This window comes from Onthophagus taurus, chromosome 1 (genome assembly GCF_036711975.1).
Source record: "Onthophagus taurus isolate NC chromosome 1, IU_Otau_3.0, whole genome shotgun sequence".
In the NCBI taxonomy this organism is placed as follows: Eukaryota; Metazoa; Arthropoda; class Insecta; order Coleoptera; family Scarabaeidae; genus Onthophagus; species Onthophagus taurus.
In genome coordinates this window covers 5,291,288-5,307,431 of record NC_091966.1, presented here as the reverse complement: position 1 = coordinate 5,307,431, position 16,144 = coordinate 5,291,288, and the positions used below count along the sequence as shown (strand labels likewise).

The window sequence follows — 16,144 nt, the reverse complement described above, 5'->3', positions numbered from 1 at the left end:
TAAGTTTGATAATACAAATTTTTAGAAAAACATTTTTTAATCTAAACCTATAAAATCAGGGTTTGTTCGATTCTGTTAAAAATGATGAAACTTAAAAAAATCGCTGAGATCTTATTTTTGGAAGTACAGAAACGGCTTATATATCAAATTAAAGCTAAAACATTGTATTTTATGAATTTAATATAAAATATATAAGTTTGATAACAAAAATTTTTTGAAAAAAATTTGTTTAATCTAAGTCTGTAAAATTAGGGTTTGTTCGATGAAGCCAAAAATTATAAAATTTAAAAAAATCGCTGAGATCTTATTTTTGGGAGTAAAGAAACGGCTTATATCTCAAATTAAAGCTAAAACATTCTCTTTTATAGATTTAATATAGATAAATATTTATTTAAATATATTTTTGCAATAATTAAATCACAAATGAAATTTAAGTGGTAATTTAAACAGTGCGCTTTTAATCAATTAAACGTATATGTTGTTCGTAATTGGAGTGTAAACAAATCGGGTGTTTATCCTTTAATGTTTACATCATTAATTGGAATATCTAGTTAAAATTATTTTTAACTTACCTACTCTTAATTTAAAACGTTGGAATGAATCTCTATTAATTTGTTCGAGGTTTGTCATTAAAAGTAAAGCAAAATCGACTAGAGCCGTTATTATATATTCTTCTTTTCTACTAGTTTCCTGAAATTAATTACAAAAAATTATGAGGTAATTTTAAACAATTTTATCTTACAGCTTTATCACTTTCTTTTCCAGGTTGTAACCCTGAAGCTAACATGTAAGTACTTCCGATAGTTTTAATTTTTTCTATACAACTAAACTTTGGTTTAAGTAACAATTTATCAAATTCGCAAATGATTTCGTTCAACAGCCTCAGACATTCCAATCCTTGTTTATTGACGTCGCTTTCATCGTAAAATTCTTTATAATTCGGAATTGACGCGAACATAACGCCTATGCACGAATATCTTTCGTGGTAAAGTTCTTGGGTGTTTCTAGCTGTTAAAAACCTTTCAGCTACATGGGCCGGAAGAATATTTTCCAACAATATCTAAAAATAAATTAAATTAGCAATAATTTAATGTTTTATTATACAATACTTTATTAATTCCTCTCATTGTTTCAACTTCATCTTGCTCAACTTTCAATTTAGCTTTCCATAAGAAATCCGTTCTTGAAGTAAACTCAATTTGTCGGTCGAGGATGTGAAATAAAGTAACCGCCACGGCCAAAACTAAAGCCGTTTTTATTTCAAAATTAATTGCAGGAAATCTAAAATAATAAATAAAAAATGTTTTCTTTACTTATTTTTTTTTGTTAAAAACTTACTCATCATCGTGGACGTCGTGATAATCTTGAAAAAATTCGTAATAACTATAAATAATAATATGGCAAATAATTGAAGTTAACATTAATCCCAATTTGAGTAGGAATCCAATTCTCAAAAAAACCGATATTGCTGCCAAGGTCATCGCTGATCCATAAAGATATGTCTTAAATGTTGATTATTAAGAAAGTTAATGGTAATTATGATATGTGGTGCTTACCGGGACATATTCCAAAACGGGGTTATCCGAAAACGTTATATTTAAGTTTTTATTACTCACTATCGAACCATTAACATTAAATAGTTCTTCAGGACTATAATCAACCTTAAAAATGAAGAAAATCAATTAATTTAAAGTAATAGAGATCGTTTCATGAATAAAACCGTGTAAGTATAAAATAGTCCAAGCAAAATGGAATAAGAAGAATAAAAAATGTGTCTAAAAACAGTTATCAATAAACTCAGTGTGTTGAAAGATGTTTTTAATAGCAATTTAATTATATTGTTACATTAATATATAATTAAGATCGTTGATTGTTTAAGATTCCATGTTAAAAGTAGGAACAACACAACAATTAATCTTTCTTATAGTTAGTGTAATTCCAGGATTCTCTTTCAACTTGGAGATTGATTAATGTAATTGAAATTTGTTTTCTTAATGTCTATGATTTCGACATGAGACGACACTAAATCCTAAAAACCTCTATGTCTCTGGTTGAGATGCTGGAATTAGCTGGTCATGTCAATAAAATCAGTGTTCCCAAAACCTTGCGTGCATCTTGATTAACATCAAAGAGGAATTGAGGGTTTTAGCAAACATTGCAGATACACGTCGTTCACGACAGTTTACGATTTAAGTTGCCATTACTGTGGTGTTACGGGGTTTCATAAGAAACTTGATGAAAAAAGGAGTAGCGTAGTTCTCGGGCTGCTAGTTGTCGAAGATAATGGATTTCGTAAATATGTACTACAATTTATTTATAATTTTTTGTAATATGTATAATGAGTGATTGCAACCACACTACGAAATTCTGCTTGATTGAGAAGTTTACCATACTCCCGTTCCTTAACAATCATCAACACATAAATCTAGAATGTGATAACACATTTTAATGTACCATTTTCAGCTTTTCAATAATATTTTGTATCTTTCCATGTGGCTGTCCATAAGATCTACCGAAAATCTACTAAAATTCCTTACAGTGGACATAGGAAGCTTTTCGGCAAATGTTGACAGCGTAGTTAAATACTTATTGTCTTTCCGCACTAAGAAAGACCTTCAGAGCATATATTCGTAGGCAATTTGCTTCTTCTTTGTACAATCTAAGGAGTATATTCCAGTTTTTGCTACTTGGCCAGTCACATAACTACGTTTGATGTAACTTCTAAATCTGATTCTTCTATAGGTCGAGGTGCAGAACTTTCCTGGTCCAAGTATACTTCAAATTTATAAGAAAACCGGGTGTGTCTTCTGAAACACCTGAGGATGCTATTATGCTGGAGAACGAGTATTTCACTCTTCTAGGCCAAGGAAAGAATACGGCTATAATAACATCTCGAAGAAGGTGTTGAGAAGCTTGGACCTTGATATTCATTCCTACATCAGCGAAATAATTAACTTCAGCCTCATGACTCAACATTTCCCACGAGACTTTAGGACCTCTGTCATAATCTGCATCCCCAACAAGGATTCCTCACTTTCCGACCAAGCAAACTACCGCCCCATCTCACTGCTGCCAATGATAGGAAAGCTTTTCGAGACATATCCAAGAATAAGCTCCTGGTCGTCGTCTCAAAGAACATGCCACCCTACCAATTAGGATTCCAACCCGGCAAATCCACATCTCAGCCATTTACGGTATTGGATTCCAACTTTCAAGCGGCAAATCAAGTAAATCGGCGGCTGTGTTTCTGGATGTCCGAAAGGCTTTCGACTCAGTCTGGCACAAAGGTAGTAGGCCTTTCAAACTGGATAAGTTAAATGTTCCATATTATCTCCTAAACTTGATAAGACAATTTCTTTCAGATCGTTCTTGTTTTGTGAAGCTGAAAAACCATCACTCCCGCAGTTTCATCATGCAACAAGGCCTCCCGCAGGGATCTCCCATCTCTCCTTATCTATACAACGTCTTCTGCCACGATATTTACGACAACAAACCAGATGACACAACACTGATTTCGCACGACAATGACGTTGCCTCTTCGGTCCGAAAGCTACAGGTGCTTATCGATGAAACAGAGGGCTGGTACCGAAAATGGCGCATTCAAATCAACTCCTCAAAATCACAATTCTTCATCCTTTTCCTCCTAGACCACGCCTCTTCTCCTACAATCACAGTCCAATCAACTCCCCTCTCAGTCTCACCAACCTGCAAATACCTAGGCTTAACACTCGACAGAACCGTAAAATTATCTGCCCATCAAAGTGAAGATGAAAGTGAAAACTCGCGCCAAGCACTTCATATCCCTGTCATCCAGCGGTCGCGGAATTTCCACAAAATGTGCTTCGCACATTTACAAATCCATATGCAGATCAATTATAGAATATGGATCTATACTTCTAAACGATGCGCCTAGAACATCAAGATTCCATTTAGAAGTGGCAGAAAGAACAACTGAAGCCAATTTGAAAACTGTTTCTTTAAGTGATCCTTAAAGGGGTTATTGACTACAACGTCTAAAAGCTGCAGTTGTGAAGCCATAACACCAGGAATAATGACTAAATCTGTATTTTGCTTCTTCATTTCTTCCCTCTAATATAAGCATTGCTCTCTCCCCATCATTCCTTTGTTGATTTGCTCAAACACTTCTTATCCAGTTATTCAATCTATAACCAGCGCGTGATTCATCCATCCTTTCTCTTGTACCCTATTTATAATTCCATCTGGAAATTGGTCCCTTGGCATGATTTTTCTTTTAAGTACCACATAAGGAGAAAGTTTTGTTCCGTCAGTAAGTACTGCTAACATAAACGTTGTCCTCGATTTTTCATTTCCTGTTGTTTTGATTTTTCTCCTTTTTTATTTATGGTATAATTTGAAACCAAATCAAAATATACGGGTGTTTGATCCGCATTACATATCAAGTTTAAAGGATATTTGTGCTATTTTCTTAAGTTTATTACATAACGTTGATATTCAATTAGTTATTCCTCAAAATCTTTAGGAAGTTTTTGGGCTGACGTTGTACGACGTCGTAAACATAATGCACTCCTAACCATCATTGTTCTGCACCATCCATAACTTGCCTTAAATGTAGTTTGAGGGATATTTTTGCTTTTAGCTATTTCTTGCACTTTTAATTGAATTGTTTCTCTTGTTTGTGGAAATCCTTGTCCACGCATTTCATTTACAAAATCAACAACAATTTCTGGAAATCGACCTTTTTTGGGTCCTCGAAAGGATTCTCGTGTTGAATGAGCATTCAAAAGATTTTCTTTTTGCAGTCGCCAACGTCTAATGTTGTTTTGTGTTGTACCATACTTTTTAGCGGTTGCACAATTGTTTGTTTTTTCTGCTTCACGAATAGCCATAATTTAAAAATTGGCATCGTAGCTTGTTCGGATATTTTTATCTATTTGACCTTTCGCCGTACCCCGTTTTTCAACTCGATCACACATAACTGATGCGGCATAATTCTCAACAAGTCTAATTCGTACAAAAGTTTGCTAACGAATAACAAAAGCGCGCCTTATCTACCTAACTTCACATCGGCCGTAAGCGTTTAGGAGCTTCCCCTATTTACATAACTAGCAGGCTGGAAGCGAATCACACTCTTTGAACCCGCTTACGCTTGCTTCTGCGCAAACACATCATTTTTGATTTGTCGGTAAAATTCCGAATATAAGGCGAGTGGTAATTTTGTGCCTAATTCTCTTGAAAAAACCTCGCCTTATATTCGGGCAAATACGGTATTTCCCTCATCCATGCTGCGCTTTTAGTTTTTCAATGTTAAGTTTTCCACTTCTGTGCCTCTTTTGCTGGGCTTGGCTATTAATTTTACACCTTAATTTTGTCTGAACCAGAAGATGATCCGACCCGCAGGAGGTTCCTCTCCTTGTTTTTACGTCTATGATGCTTGAGGCAAATCTTCTGTCTATCCTATCATCACATGGTCTATTTGATTCCTAGTATATGCCATCAAGTGAGCTCCATGTCACCTTGTGTATGCTCCGGTGTGGGAAGCAAGTTGAGCTAATGACCATGTTCCTCCAACCCTCCGTTCTCGTTAGTCTCGGCGTGTGCTGAGAAGCTGTGCCTTCCTATGGTCCCCCAGTATTCGGCCTCTCTGCCAAAGTACTTTTCAAAGTACTTACCTCTATATTGCACAACACACTATTTTATCTATCACAGAAGTAAAGAAATGTTCTTATAACTTTACATTTAATATTCTGATAGTTGATAGCAATACAGATGAGACTGGCACAAACAAATAACTACAAATTGCCAACTCCTCTGCATACAGGGGATCCCATTGCATTTAGCAGAGTTAATAAAACATCATAGTAAAGTACTAACTTTAATGATAACTTCACGAGGCGTCCTAGAACTTGTAGAGTTTTACGAGTAATATGAGGGAGCCATTTTAAATAGCGAACCACTCAATTCCTCGGTGATGCGTTAATGAGCAGAATCAACAAATATATTAATAAAAATACTTACCACTGTTATCACTGCACAAGTTGCTATTAAAACTATTGAAAGTAAAAAAATCGCTATTCTAAGACATCGACTTTCAGCGACGATTTTTCCAGGAGGTGAACAACCATCGATCGTATCCGTTGGAGTTTCCGAAGATGGTTTGGATCTGCAACATCCTTCCAACCAACATAAATAAACGAAAATTGATAAAACAACTAACGTAGGTCCGATTGTTCCATAAAGAATGATCCCGCTAGAAAATAAGATGTAATTAAAAGATGATAAAAAATTTATTCTGATAAAATTTTTAAATCCTCCCTTAATGGAAATAACGAAAAGATTAATTTGTTGATCTATTAACAGATAAAGTCGTGGAAGACGTAATCCAATCGGATCAACCGAGATTAGCATCCAGGACGGAGAGAACTTTTCAATAATTGCCTCATAAAATATTCAGAATAATTAAGGATTTCGAATTTCCTGAAACTTACCGTGGAATCGTCGATATTTGCATCACGCACATTCCGACGAAAATCAAAGTCGAACAGGCGATGTAATACCGGAATTCGTTGTCGTTTTGGTGCCGATACTCATTCTCTTGTTGCGTGCTTTTGAACCATAACAACATCGGATGAAAATCTTCATTTTGTAAGTGTTTTCTTGGGAGAAAAAAATTAATTTATGTATCTTTTTGTTATTTTTTTTTGCTTACTTGCAATCCAAACAAGAACCTTTATCCGGGAGTAAATTTGACTCAATCATAGCCATGCTCTAGAAATACATAAAAAGTTATATACAATCATTTAATCGTCTTAATTTTATTTATGTAATTGATAAATTCATAATAGATAATAAAAAATCGTTTTCCATCAATTTTACATGTTACGACATCAATTAACACTCGGCACGTGTGAGATTATTAACTCCATCCCGGGCTGGTAGTAACGGACGTCCATTGCAATTAAACAACTAAATCGGATTAAGCTATGTATATGTATCCTAAACCACTAATTATGTCCGTCCTTTCCTCTATATGCATAGTATGAGCTTAAATGGATTATATTACGTGTTCATGCAACCTCCGGCGTTTGGTTGCCGGATTTAGCATTGCTGTTTTAGGGATAAAATTGTTTTATTAATAACAAAATAAACACGATTAAAACTATGAAAACGTGCATTTCAAAGAATACTTTATTCCTAAAATGTACTCTAAAGTTAAAAAAAATTAAACCAATTTTAAGTGAGTTAGTTCAACAAAACCGGGAAACCCAAAAAGAAAAAAATAAAATAAAAGAAAAGAAAACAAAACTAACCTGTTGAACAGGAAGCGTCTGAAAAATTAATAATTTCTTTTAAAATAATAAGTAAATTTAATTAAAATAAATTTAGAAGTTTTTTCAGTTTTATTTGGCGAAAGGAAATTCATTTCCTTTATATTTCAGCGTAGAAAAGAATTCATAATATCTTAATGAATAATTCAAAAACGTAAATTTTTTTCCGATTCGAAATGAAAATCGAATAAAATATGGCGAGTTTTATCGAATCGACTTGATTCCTTATACAATATTCCTTTCCCTATATTTTTTTTATCAACTTCAGCTTTACTTTATTATACTTACAGTCAACTCAATATTCTTCGCCAGAGTGGATTCGGCAATATTGGCGAATGGTTTGTCGGCACCCCAACATTCAACGTATTTGGTCATTTTACTTGACGGTCTCGACCTGGTCGGAACTCCTCCGGGAACTGCAGTTCCTTGTCCACCACTGTTTGACTGTTCTGTTATGCTGTTATTTCGTTCCGATGTTACAGAAAAACGTCCGGACTTTAAATTTCCATTTTGTGTTTCCTTATCGGGTTTCTACTCGAAACAAAAATTAATAACATTAAAAGTGAGGTTTTTGAAAATTTTTAGTCAAAATCCAAGTGATTTTTCAAAATGGGTTGGTATATTGTTTTACATTAATCAATGATCTTGTGAATATACCGAGTAATAACCATAGTTGCGAAACTACTATGCACTTGCATTGTTCCACATATGCAATGCAACATAGGTTTACTCCCGGTTGACATTGTGCCAGTAGCATTCCAGTCCAGCACTGGAAAACTACGCTGGAATGCTGCTGGAGTAATGTGAACTGGCACAGGAATGTACCCATTCCAGGAAGCAATCCACTCCAGTGACTGGATCGACAGTCTACTTTTCATTCTATCTCGCCCATTCCAGCGCGCCACTGGAATAGTGTAGACCGTCAATCTAGTGCTGGATTGCGAATTCTTAACGAATCGATTAAGATAACTATAATAGAGGACTGGAATAATGTGAACGATATGATCCAGTCCAGCACTGGACTTGGTTGACTCGCTGGAATACTGGACTGGAATAATGTGAACCGGGCATAATAGTACAGGCATTGGGTAGTTTTGCAAAGGAAAAGTTTTGCTTGGAAAAAAGTGACGTCCTTATAACAACCCCGAGTTTTCGGCCGTCTTATGAGACGCACGGCGTTGCATATTTTTATTGAATTAAAACTAGAACTAACACAATACCTAGAACTAGAATCATTCGGATTTAGCCATCTTAAGAGACGTGCGGCTAAATCCGAATGATTCTAGTTCTAGGTCTTGTGTTAGTGCTAGTGACAGTGCAAGGTAGCGCTAGTTAGCATTAGTTATCACCGCGTTGCATATTTTTATTGAATTAAAACTAGAACTAACACAATACCTAGAACTAGAATCATTCGGGTTTAGCCGTCTTAAGAGACGTGCGGCTAAATCCGAATGATTCTAGTTCTAGGTATTGTGTTAGTTCTAGTGACAGTGCTAGGTAGCGCTAGTTAGCATTAGTTATCACGGCGTTGCATATTTTTATTGAATTAAAACTAGAACTAACACAATACCTAGAACTAGAATCATTCGGATTTAGCCATCTTAAGAGACGTGCGGCTAAATCCGAATGATTCTAGTTCTAGGTATTGTGTTAGTTCTAGTGACAGTGCTAGGTAGCGCTAGTTAGCATTAGTTATCACCGCGTTGCATATTTCTATTGAATTAAAACTAGAACTAACACAATACCTAGAACTAGAATCATTCGGGTTTAGCCGTCTTAAGAGACGTGCGGCTAAATCCGAATGATTCTAGTTCTAGGTATTGTGTTAGTTCTAGTGACAGTGCTAGGTAGCGCTAGTTAGCATTAGTTATCACCGCGTTGCATATTTTTATTGAATTAAAACTAGAACTAACACAATACCTAGAACTAGAATCATTCGGATTTAGCCATCTTAAGAGACGTGCGGCTAAATCCGAATGATTCTAGATCTAGGTATTGTGTTAGCTTTAGTGACAGTGCTAGGTAGCGCTAGTTAGCATTAGATATCACCGTATTGCATATTTTTATTGAATTAAAACTAGAACTAACACAAGAACAAGAATTAAAATCATTCGGGTTTAGCCAACTTGAGAGACGTGCGGCTAAATCCGCATGTTTCTAGTTCTAGTGTTAGTTTTCCTTTTGGTTCAATAAAAATATACTACACTCTAACGCTGAATAACAATTAAGCCTGGAACTACCACTAGACCTAGATATATTCAGATTTAGCCGCACATCTCTCAAGACGGCTAAACCAGAATGATTTCGCTTCTAGGTCTTTTGTTAGTTCTAGAGACACTACTAAATAGCACTAGTTAGCATTAGACATCACTGTGTTGCATATCTTTATTGAATTAAAACTAGTACTAACACTAGAACTAACACAAGGCCTAGAACTAGAATCATTCGGGTTTAGCCGTCTTGAGAGATGTGCGGCTAAATCCAAGTGTTTCTAGTTCTAGGTCTAGTGTTAGTTTTACTTTTCGTTCAATAAAAATATACCACAATCTAACACTGAATAGCAATTAAAACTGGAACTAACACTAGACCTAGATCTAGAAACATTCGGGTCTTCAGGCGCACGACTAGACCCGAAACTTCGTCGATCTAGGTCTAGTGTTAGTTCTACTTTTACTTATTATTACACTAACTAATTACAGACTATCAATCTGGTTTCCGACCAGGCCACAGTATCAAGGTTACTGATGATATTAAGCGTAACTGTGACGATCGACGAATAACCTTGTTAGTTTTGCTGGACTTCAGCCAGGCATTTGATGCTGTGGATCATAGCCTACTGGTGTCGTCTCTGTCTGCTATGGGCTTTGCCCCTGAGTGCGTTACTTGGTTTAGGTCATACCTTTCTCAACGTTCCTTTTGTGTGCGTGACACTTCATCTTCTTTTTCTGTGTTTCAAAGTCATAGTGGTGTGCCTCAAGGAAGTGTATTGGGTCCATTACTCTTTTCAATTTTTATAAACAGTGTTACCAAATTCATTTCATGCAATTATCACTTATATGTATGCGGATGATCTTCAAATCTATACATCAACAACTGTAAATGAGCTCCCGGTGTCCATGGCGCGGCTTAATGACGATCTGTCCAGGATACTTCACTGGTGTAAATGTTTTGGCCCGAGTTTGAATATTGCCAAGACACAATATAGCATTCGGTTCAAAAGCTTTACTTGCAAAATTTTACTCTTTCAATGATACGCAACTGATACTTGGTGACAATGTTATACATTTCACCAATGCGGTCAAAAACTTGGAGGTGACAATGGACTCAGCGCTGTCTTGGCGGTGTCAAATTCAGTCTGTCTGTAGGAAGGTCTATTTTTGTTTTCATTCCTTGCGTAAACTTGGTTGTTTCCGCCCTCTTGCTATCCGTTGTAATCTTTGTTACTCATTATTCTGCCCTACATAGATTATGCTGATGCGGTGTATCCCGACATAGCAATTACCCTCCGTAACAAATTGGAAAGACTTTAGAACAATTGCCTACGCTTTATTTTTGACCTGGGTAAGTACGACCATGTGACGCAATATCGAAATTACCTTCGTATGTTGACTGTCGAAAAGCGCAGATCCTTCCGTATACTGACTACATTATATAAAATACTTTCTTCTCGGACCCCAGCATACTTGTATACGAACTTTTAACTTCTTCTTCTGCTTTGGAATAGTTTACCCACGGAAATACGCAACACTCGGAGTTTTCTAACATTTATAACACTGCAATTATCTGAATCTAACTCTTGATGTCACCTGCTTTTCTTCTCTTTTCCTTTCTTTTTTTTTCTTTTCTCTTTTTTTCCCTCCTCTCTATCAGTTGATAGAGTTAGTACAGTTGTAGTACAGTTGTACTCGTTGTGTTTCTTCTTTTTTTTTCCTTTACCTCTGCTCTTTGTCTTCTTTTTTACTTAAATGTTGAATTATTTAATAATGCCATATTGATTATTTTTTTTTACATACATTGCTGGTTGGGTCTTTTGGAAGACATCGCTCTTGGCGATAAAGTGACCTTTTATCAACATACACTATTAATTAATTCATTTATGTATACATATATATTATTTTTCTCCTGTATAAGCTATGTGGCAATAAACTTATTATTATTATTCAGTGCTAGGTTGTTGTATCTTTTCATTGAACTGAAAGTAGAATTAACACTAGTACCTAGAACTAGAAACATTAACACATACTTGTACAGAGACAAAAGAAAGGAAAGCGAGCAATGTGTGTATTGTGGAGACAAAGATAATGTGGAGCACACTTTTTTCGGATGCGAATGGTGGAAAACAAAAAGAGAAAGAGCGAACGCAGTTTTGAAAACATCTTATCGCAGGAAAACTTTGTAAATGTTGTTAGAAGAAGAACAAAACTGGAATATCGTGGAAGGATACGTGAAAGAGCTGATAGATATTAAAGAGATGGAAGAAAAGACAACACAAAGAACGTAAGGAAGATCAAACGAGAGAAGAAAACAAAAAGAAGAGAGGAGAGACAGACACTCCGACGAAAACCCGCAAGGGTGCTTACGGAGGAGATGAGGAAGGGTTTTAGTCGATCGGTAACTCAAGGGGGAAGTCAACCCGACACCATTCGACTTCAACTGAGTTGGGTTGGATTTTAACGGATTGGGTTCCTCCATGGTAGAAGAACTTTGAGATGCACTTTGTTCTGAGAAAGTTAAGTGTCTACAAGTGTACATGGACAAAAAGCACGTCGTGGAATGTAACAAGACCATGAAGATGGCAAACGTTCTAATGAGGGTAATACCGAATTTGGATGGCCAAACGGCCAGGAAAATGAGATTGCTGTCTTCTGCAGTCACGTGGGCGGTTCTGTATGCAGCACCAATATGGGAAAGAGCTTGGCAATACAAAACATTTAGAGGATTACCAGTGGCTGTAAATACATGTTTGGCGATCGGCATTTCATCAGCCTACAGAATTGTGTCCGGCGTGGCTATCATCGCTGGTATCTCCATTGGATCTCCTGGTTAGAGAGAAATCAGAGCTATAGATGTAAGGAAAGATTTATAAGACCAATGGAAGGAAAAAATTGTTGGAGTGCTGATAGGCCAGATGGATAAAGACATGAAGGATGGACGAGGTCCTTGATAGCGAATGTATCAGAATGGACCACAAGAAGCTGGGGAGAAGTGGATTTTCATCTAACACAGGCTCTATCTGGTCATGGTGTTTTTAGAAGTTATTCTTTTTAAGATAAAAAAGTTTGATCGGGTTGGGTTGGGTTCGATTACTTTAAAGTTGAGGTAAATTGTCAAAGCCACTCAACCCAACCACTTGTTCAGTTACTCTCAACAACTTGGGTTGGGTTGAGTTACTATGGGGTTTAATTGGGTTGCTTATCAGTTGAATTACTTTGAGATTATGTTCTGAAGACGCACGGTTAAACCCAAAATTGTCTAGTTCTAGGTCTAGTGTTAATTCTAGTTTTACTCCATTCAGTGCTAGGTTGTATATTTTTATTGAACTAAAAGTTGAACCAACACTAAACCTAGAACTAGAATAGTATATTAAAAAACAAGTTTCGTAAGACACGCTTGAAATGCACGAATTCAAGTTGAAAAACGAGTGGCGAAGCCACGAGTTTTTTAATGAATGAGTGCTTTAAGTCTTATGAAACGTGTTTTTTATGCTATTTTTTTTGTAATTCCCGTTTTTATACTTTTTTTTTTAACAAAAATAAAGTAAATTTTGGCAATGTAGGGAAATAGGTATGTAGCAGTTGGTAACACCGGAACACTTGAAAATAGAAACTTTGAATTGACAATTAGAAACTGTCAAAACACAAAATATATTCACCTGAAAAAAATGTTTGATGTACACCTCCCAAAATAAGAGAAATTGCTCAGAGTCAATGTCCTCATCATTGTGGACTTTGTATTCGATGCTAAGAACGTGTTTAAACATCCATAGACAAATTGTCACATTGACAACTAGAAAAATTAATGACCCAATGTCACCAACTTGAACTGGTTCCATAAAATGTTACTAAAATCTCATTACAGCATCGGATGCTGTAAGGAGTCTCATTACAGCACCCGTTTGAGTACTGTTATAGCTTCCATTACCGTAGCGAATTACAAAAACATTCTTAAGGTCCACTTTTACCACCTCTTGATAAATTTATCCGATAGATAAATCCAGCTCTTAGCCAATGAGAGCGCTTAAAACCGCTGTAACCATGGCAACTATCCTCTAGATAGTTTATCAGGAGGATGGTAAAAGTGGTCCTAAGAGACGCGCGGCTAAACCCGAATGTTTCTAGTTCTAAGTCTAGTGTTAGTTCTAGTGCTAGTATTAGCTGTAGTTTTAGTTGTTATTAAGCGTTAGATTGTTGTATGTTTTTATTAGATTATATTTTAATGCGCAAATTAAAAATTTTTCATATAACGAACTTTTGGCTATAACGGATACTCCCCTATTACTTCCCGTATTAGTCCGTTATATCAAAGTTTTACTGTATTTGGATTTTATAAAATTAAATATATTTATTAAATTAATGATATAAAAAGTTTTATTTTTATTTAACGAGACAGTAAACAAAATAAACCAGGACACAAAGCATGATCGTTGGCGATATAGGCGGAAGACCGTAAAAAAGGGGGACGTAAAAGTTGATTTAATTAAAGGCTGGGGCGGAACAACGGAATCTCGACGATTTTGTAAACGATCCCAACAGTAAATATTGGGTTCGGCGTACTTCGTTTGATGAATCTGTACAGAAAACAGGACCGCCAACCCACTTTTTCCCTTTCTCATTCGATTCTGGACCTGACTGAGAGGATAAATTCAATGAATTGCACGTTTTACAGTTTGCAAAAACAAAACGACAATGTTTTTGCAAATAATATCACGCAGACAATTGGGTGTGCTGCAAAACCGAGATATCCCGGACAAAACCATTTTCTCCCCTAAAATAATAAACCTTTTTGTTGATAACTTTTTATGTTATTTCCCGGAAAAAAGGGATCGATAATACGAAACCTATAAAATATTATTTTAAAAAAATGATAATAGTAAATGGAACGAATAAAAATTTTATAAGGATTTCTTTATGGGAGCTTAAATTTGAAAAAAATTACGGGATGTTTATTGTGGGATATAAACGTGGTGCCAACAACAATTAAAATTGCGTTTTATAAGTTCGTATTTTCAACCCTTTTTACTACGAAATGACACATTTGCAATGCAGATCCTGCTCTAGTTCCTTCACGGCTCATACGATTAATAAACATTAATCCCATTTGGTATAAAAAGATTATATCTAAAAAAACTGTTTGAAATCGGGTTTTTTTTCGAAAATTAATATGGAAATTCCATAAATTGTTGATAAAAGTATCCACTTTTTATTAAATAAAACCTTTGTGTTTTGTGAAATAAATTCTGTCATCATACACTAATCAGTTTACAGAATTTATATCAAATAATTCTTTCTGTATATGCTATTTATGTATAACACAATATATTAATGTGTTAAATAGATAATATTAATAATATGACTTGTCCGTTATATCCGAATTCTGTTATATCGAGGTTTTACTGTATAGAAATTAATATTAGTAAGATCTACTGATTTACTTAAACGCATTAATTCTTAAAATTAACTCGAACTGGTTCATAAGCCATAAATATAACCCCATAGCGCGACCTTAATCCCGTTCTGGTCATTCGAAATTATTGCCTTCCAAGCTACTTTTAGTAGAAGGAAATCCCATAAAGATTCCCAGATTTCATGATAGCGTGTGATTTTGACGACCGACTCGAATCGAGGACAAGAATTAAGCGAGGGGACGAGAAGTTTTGGACGAAACGCTTCTGCAATTTGTGACAGAAGGTTCATAGAGACACTCTGGAATCTTTTCGAGAAAGATTTTGTGATACGTACCTTAGGGGGTATGATAAGAAATGTCTCGATTTTATGGTCTGCGAGATAACCCTCTCTGCTTATTCCATCTCCTGGCTCCACTTCAAATCTGTCCCCTAGTTGAAGTTGAGTCGCTTTAGTTATGTGTACTCTTCTGTAATAGAAATAAATTAAGTTATATAACAAAATTAATTAATTAAATATTAAAAAATCTTATCAAAGTTTTTTATTAATCGATATTCTTCGTAAATAAAGGGTTGTAACATCTTTCTTTGGCACAATACGTGCACTTAGTAAGCTTTTGCGAAAATTGCCAAGTTCCGTGGAGTTTTTGTGGCGAACGTGTCGCAACTTATCAAGCAACATCCGCTTTCTTGGTAAAGGATGTAAAAGCAAAAAAGACAATTTGGATGAAAGGCATCCAATCAATTCAAGAGTTAAACAACTCATGTTCGGAGTAACACTTCAACCAATTAAACGTTTCAATAAGGAACTTAATAAGTTCTAAAAGTTATAAAATTGTTAGCTTCAGTTTTAAGTTGTGTTAGGAAAATCGGGTCGATATACGAAACGCTCGTGAACTTTAAAGTTCTTTGTTATTAAATATGACATTTTTTGTTGTTTTGACAAAATCTTCGTTGTGTGTTCAAGTCAAGTCTCAAATACTAATGTTGTTGCTAAATCCGAAGATGCGTGATTCAACTTCTTTTTGCAATCCTCTTGCTCTAACAACAAAGTAGAACTTCCACATCCACGAAACAGCTTGCAACAACACAAATCTTGAATCATTCACATTGTTTTTTTCTCTTTTTCCCTAGAATGTGCCATACCAGTATAAATTCGTTCATAGATTGGATAAGACCTAATTGTGTCACAACCTTAATTCCATTCTTCGTCGGT

At 35.4% G+C, this 16,144-nt stretch overlaps 1 protein-coding gene across 2 annotated transcripts in view; it reads right to left on the bottom strand.

Moving 5' to 3' along the window:
• The window catches only part of LOC111424772 (adenylate cyclase type 2-like), a 96,801-nt gene that overhangs the window by 4,072 nt on the left and 76,585 nt on the right, over positions 1-16,144 (bottom strand). The window contains exons 8-18 of one of the 2 annotated variants that reach the window (XM_023058445.2): positions 15,266-15,398; positions 7,596-7,838; positions 7,290-7,307; positions 6,689-6,747; positions 6,468-6,635; positions 5,998-6,229; positions 1,557-1,661; positions 1,339-1,502; positions 1,110-1,281; positions 743-1,060; positions 573-690 (exon numbers count right to left, since the gene is read on the bottom strand). In XM_023058445.2, the coding sequence (XP_022914213.2) occupies positions 573-690; positions 743-1,060; positions 1,110-1,281; positions 1,339-1,502; positions 1,557-1,661; positions 5,998-6,229; positions 6,468-6,635; positions 6,689-6,747; positions 7,290-7,307; positions 7,596-7,838; positions 15,266-15,398 (1,730 nt within the window). The remainder of the gene's footprint in view (positions 1-572; positions 691-742; positions 1,061-1,109; positions 1,282-1,338; positions 1,503-1,556; positions 1,662-5,997; positions 6,230-6,467; positions 6,636-6,688; positions 6,748-7,289; positions 7,308-7,595; positions 7,839-15,265; positions 15,399-16,144) is intronic. The other variant, XM_023058455.2, reaches the window with a different exon arrangement.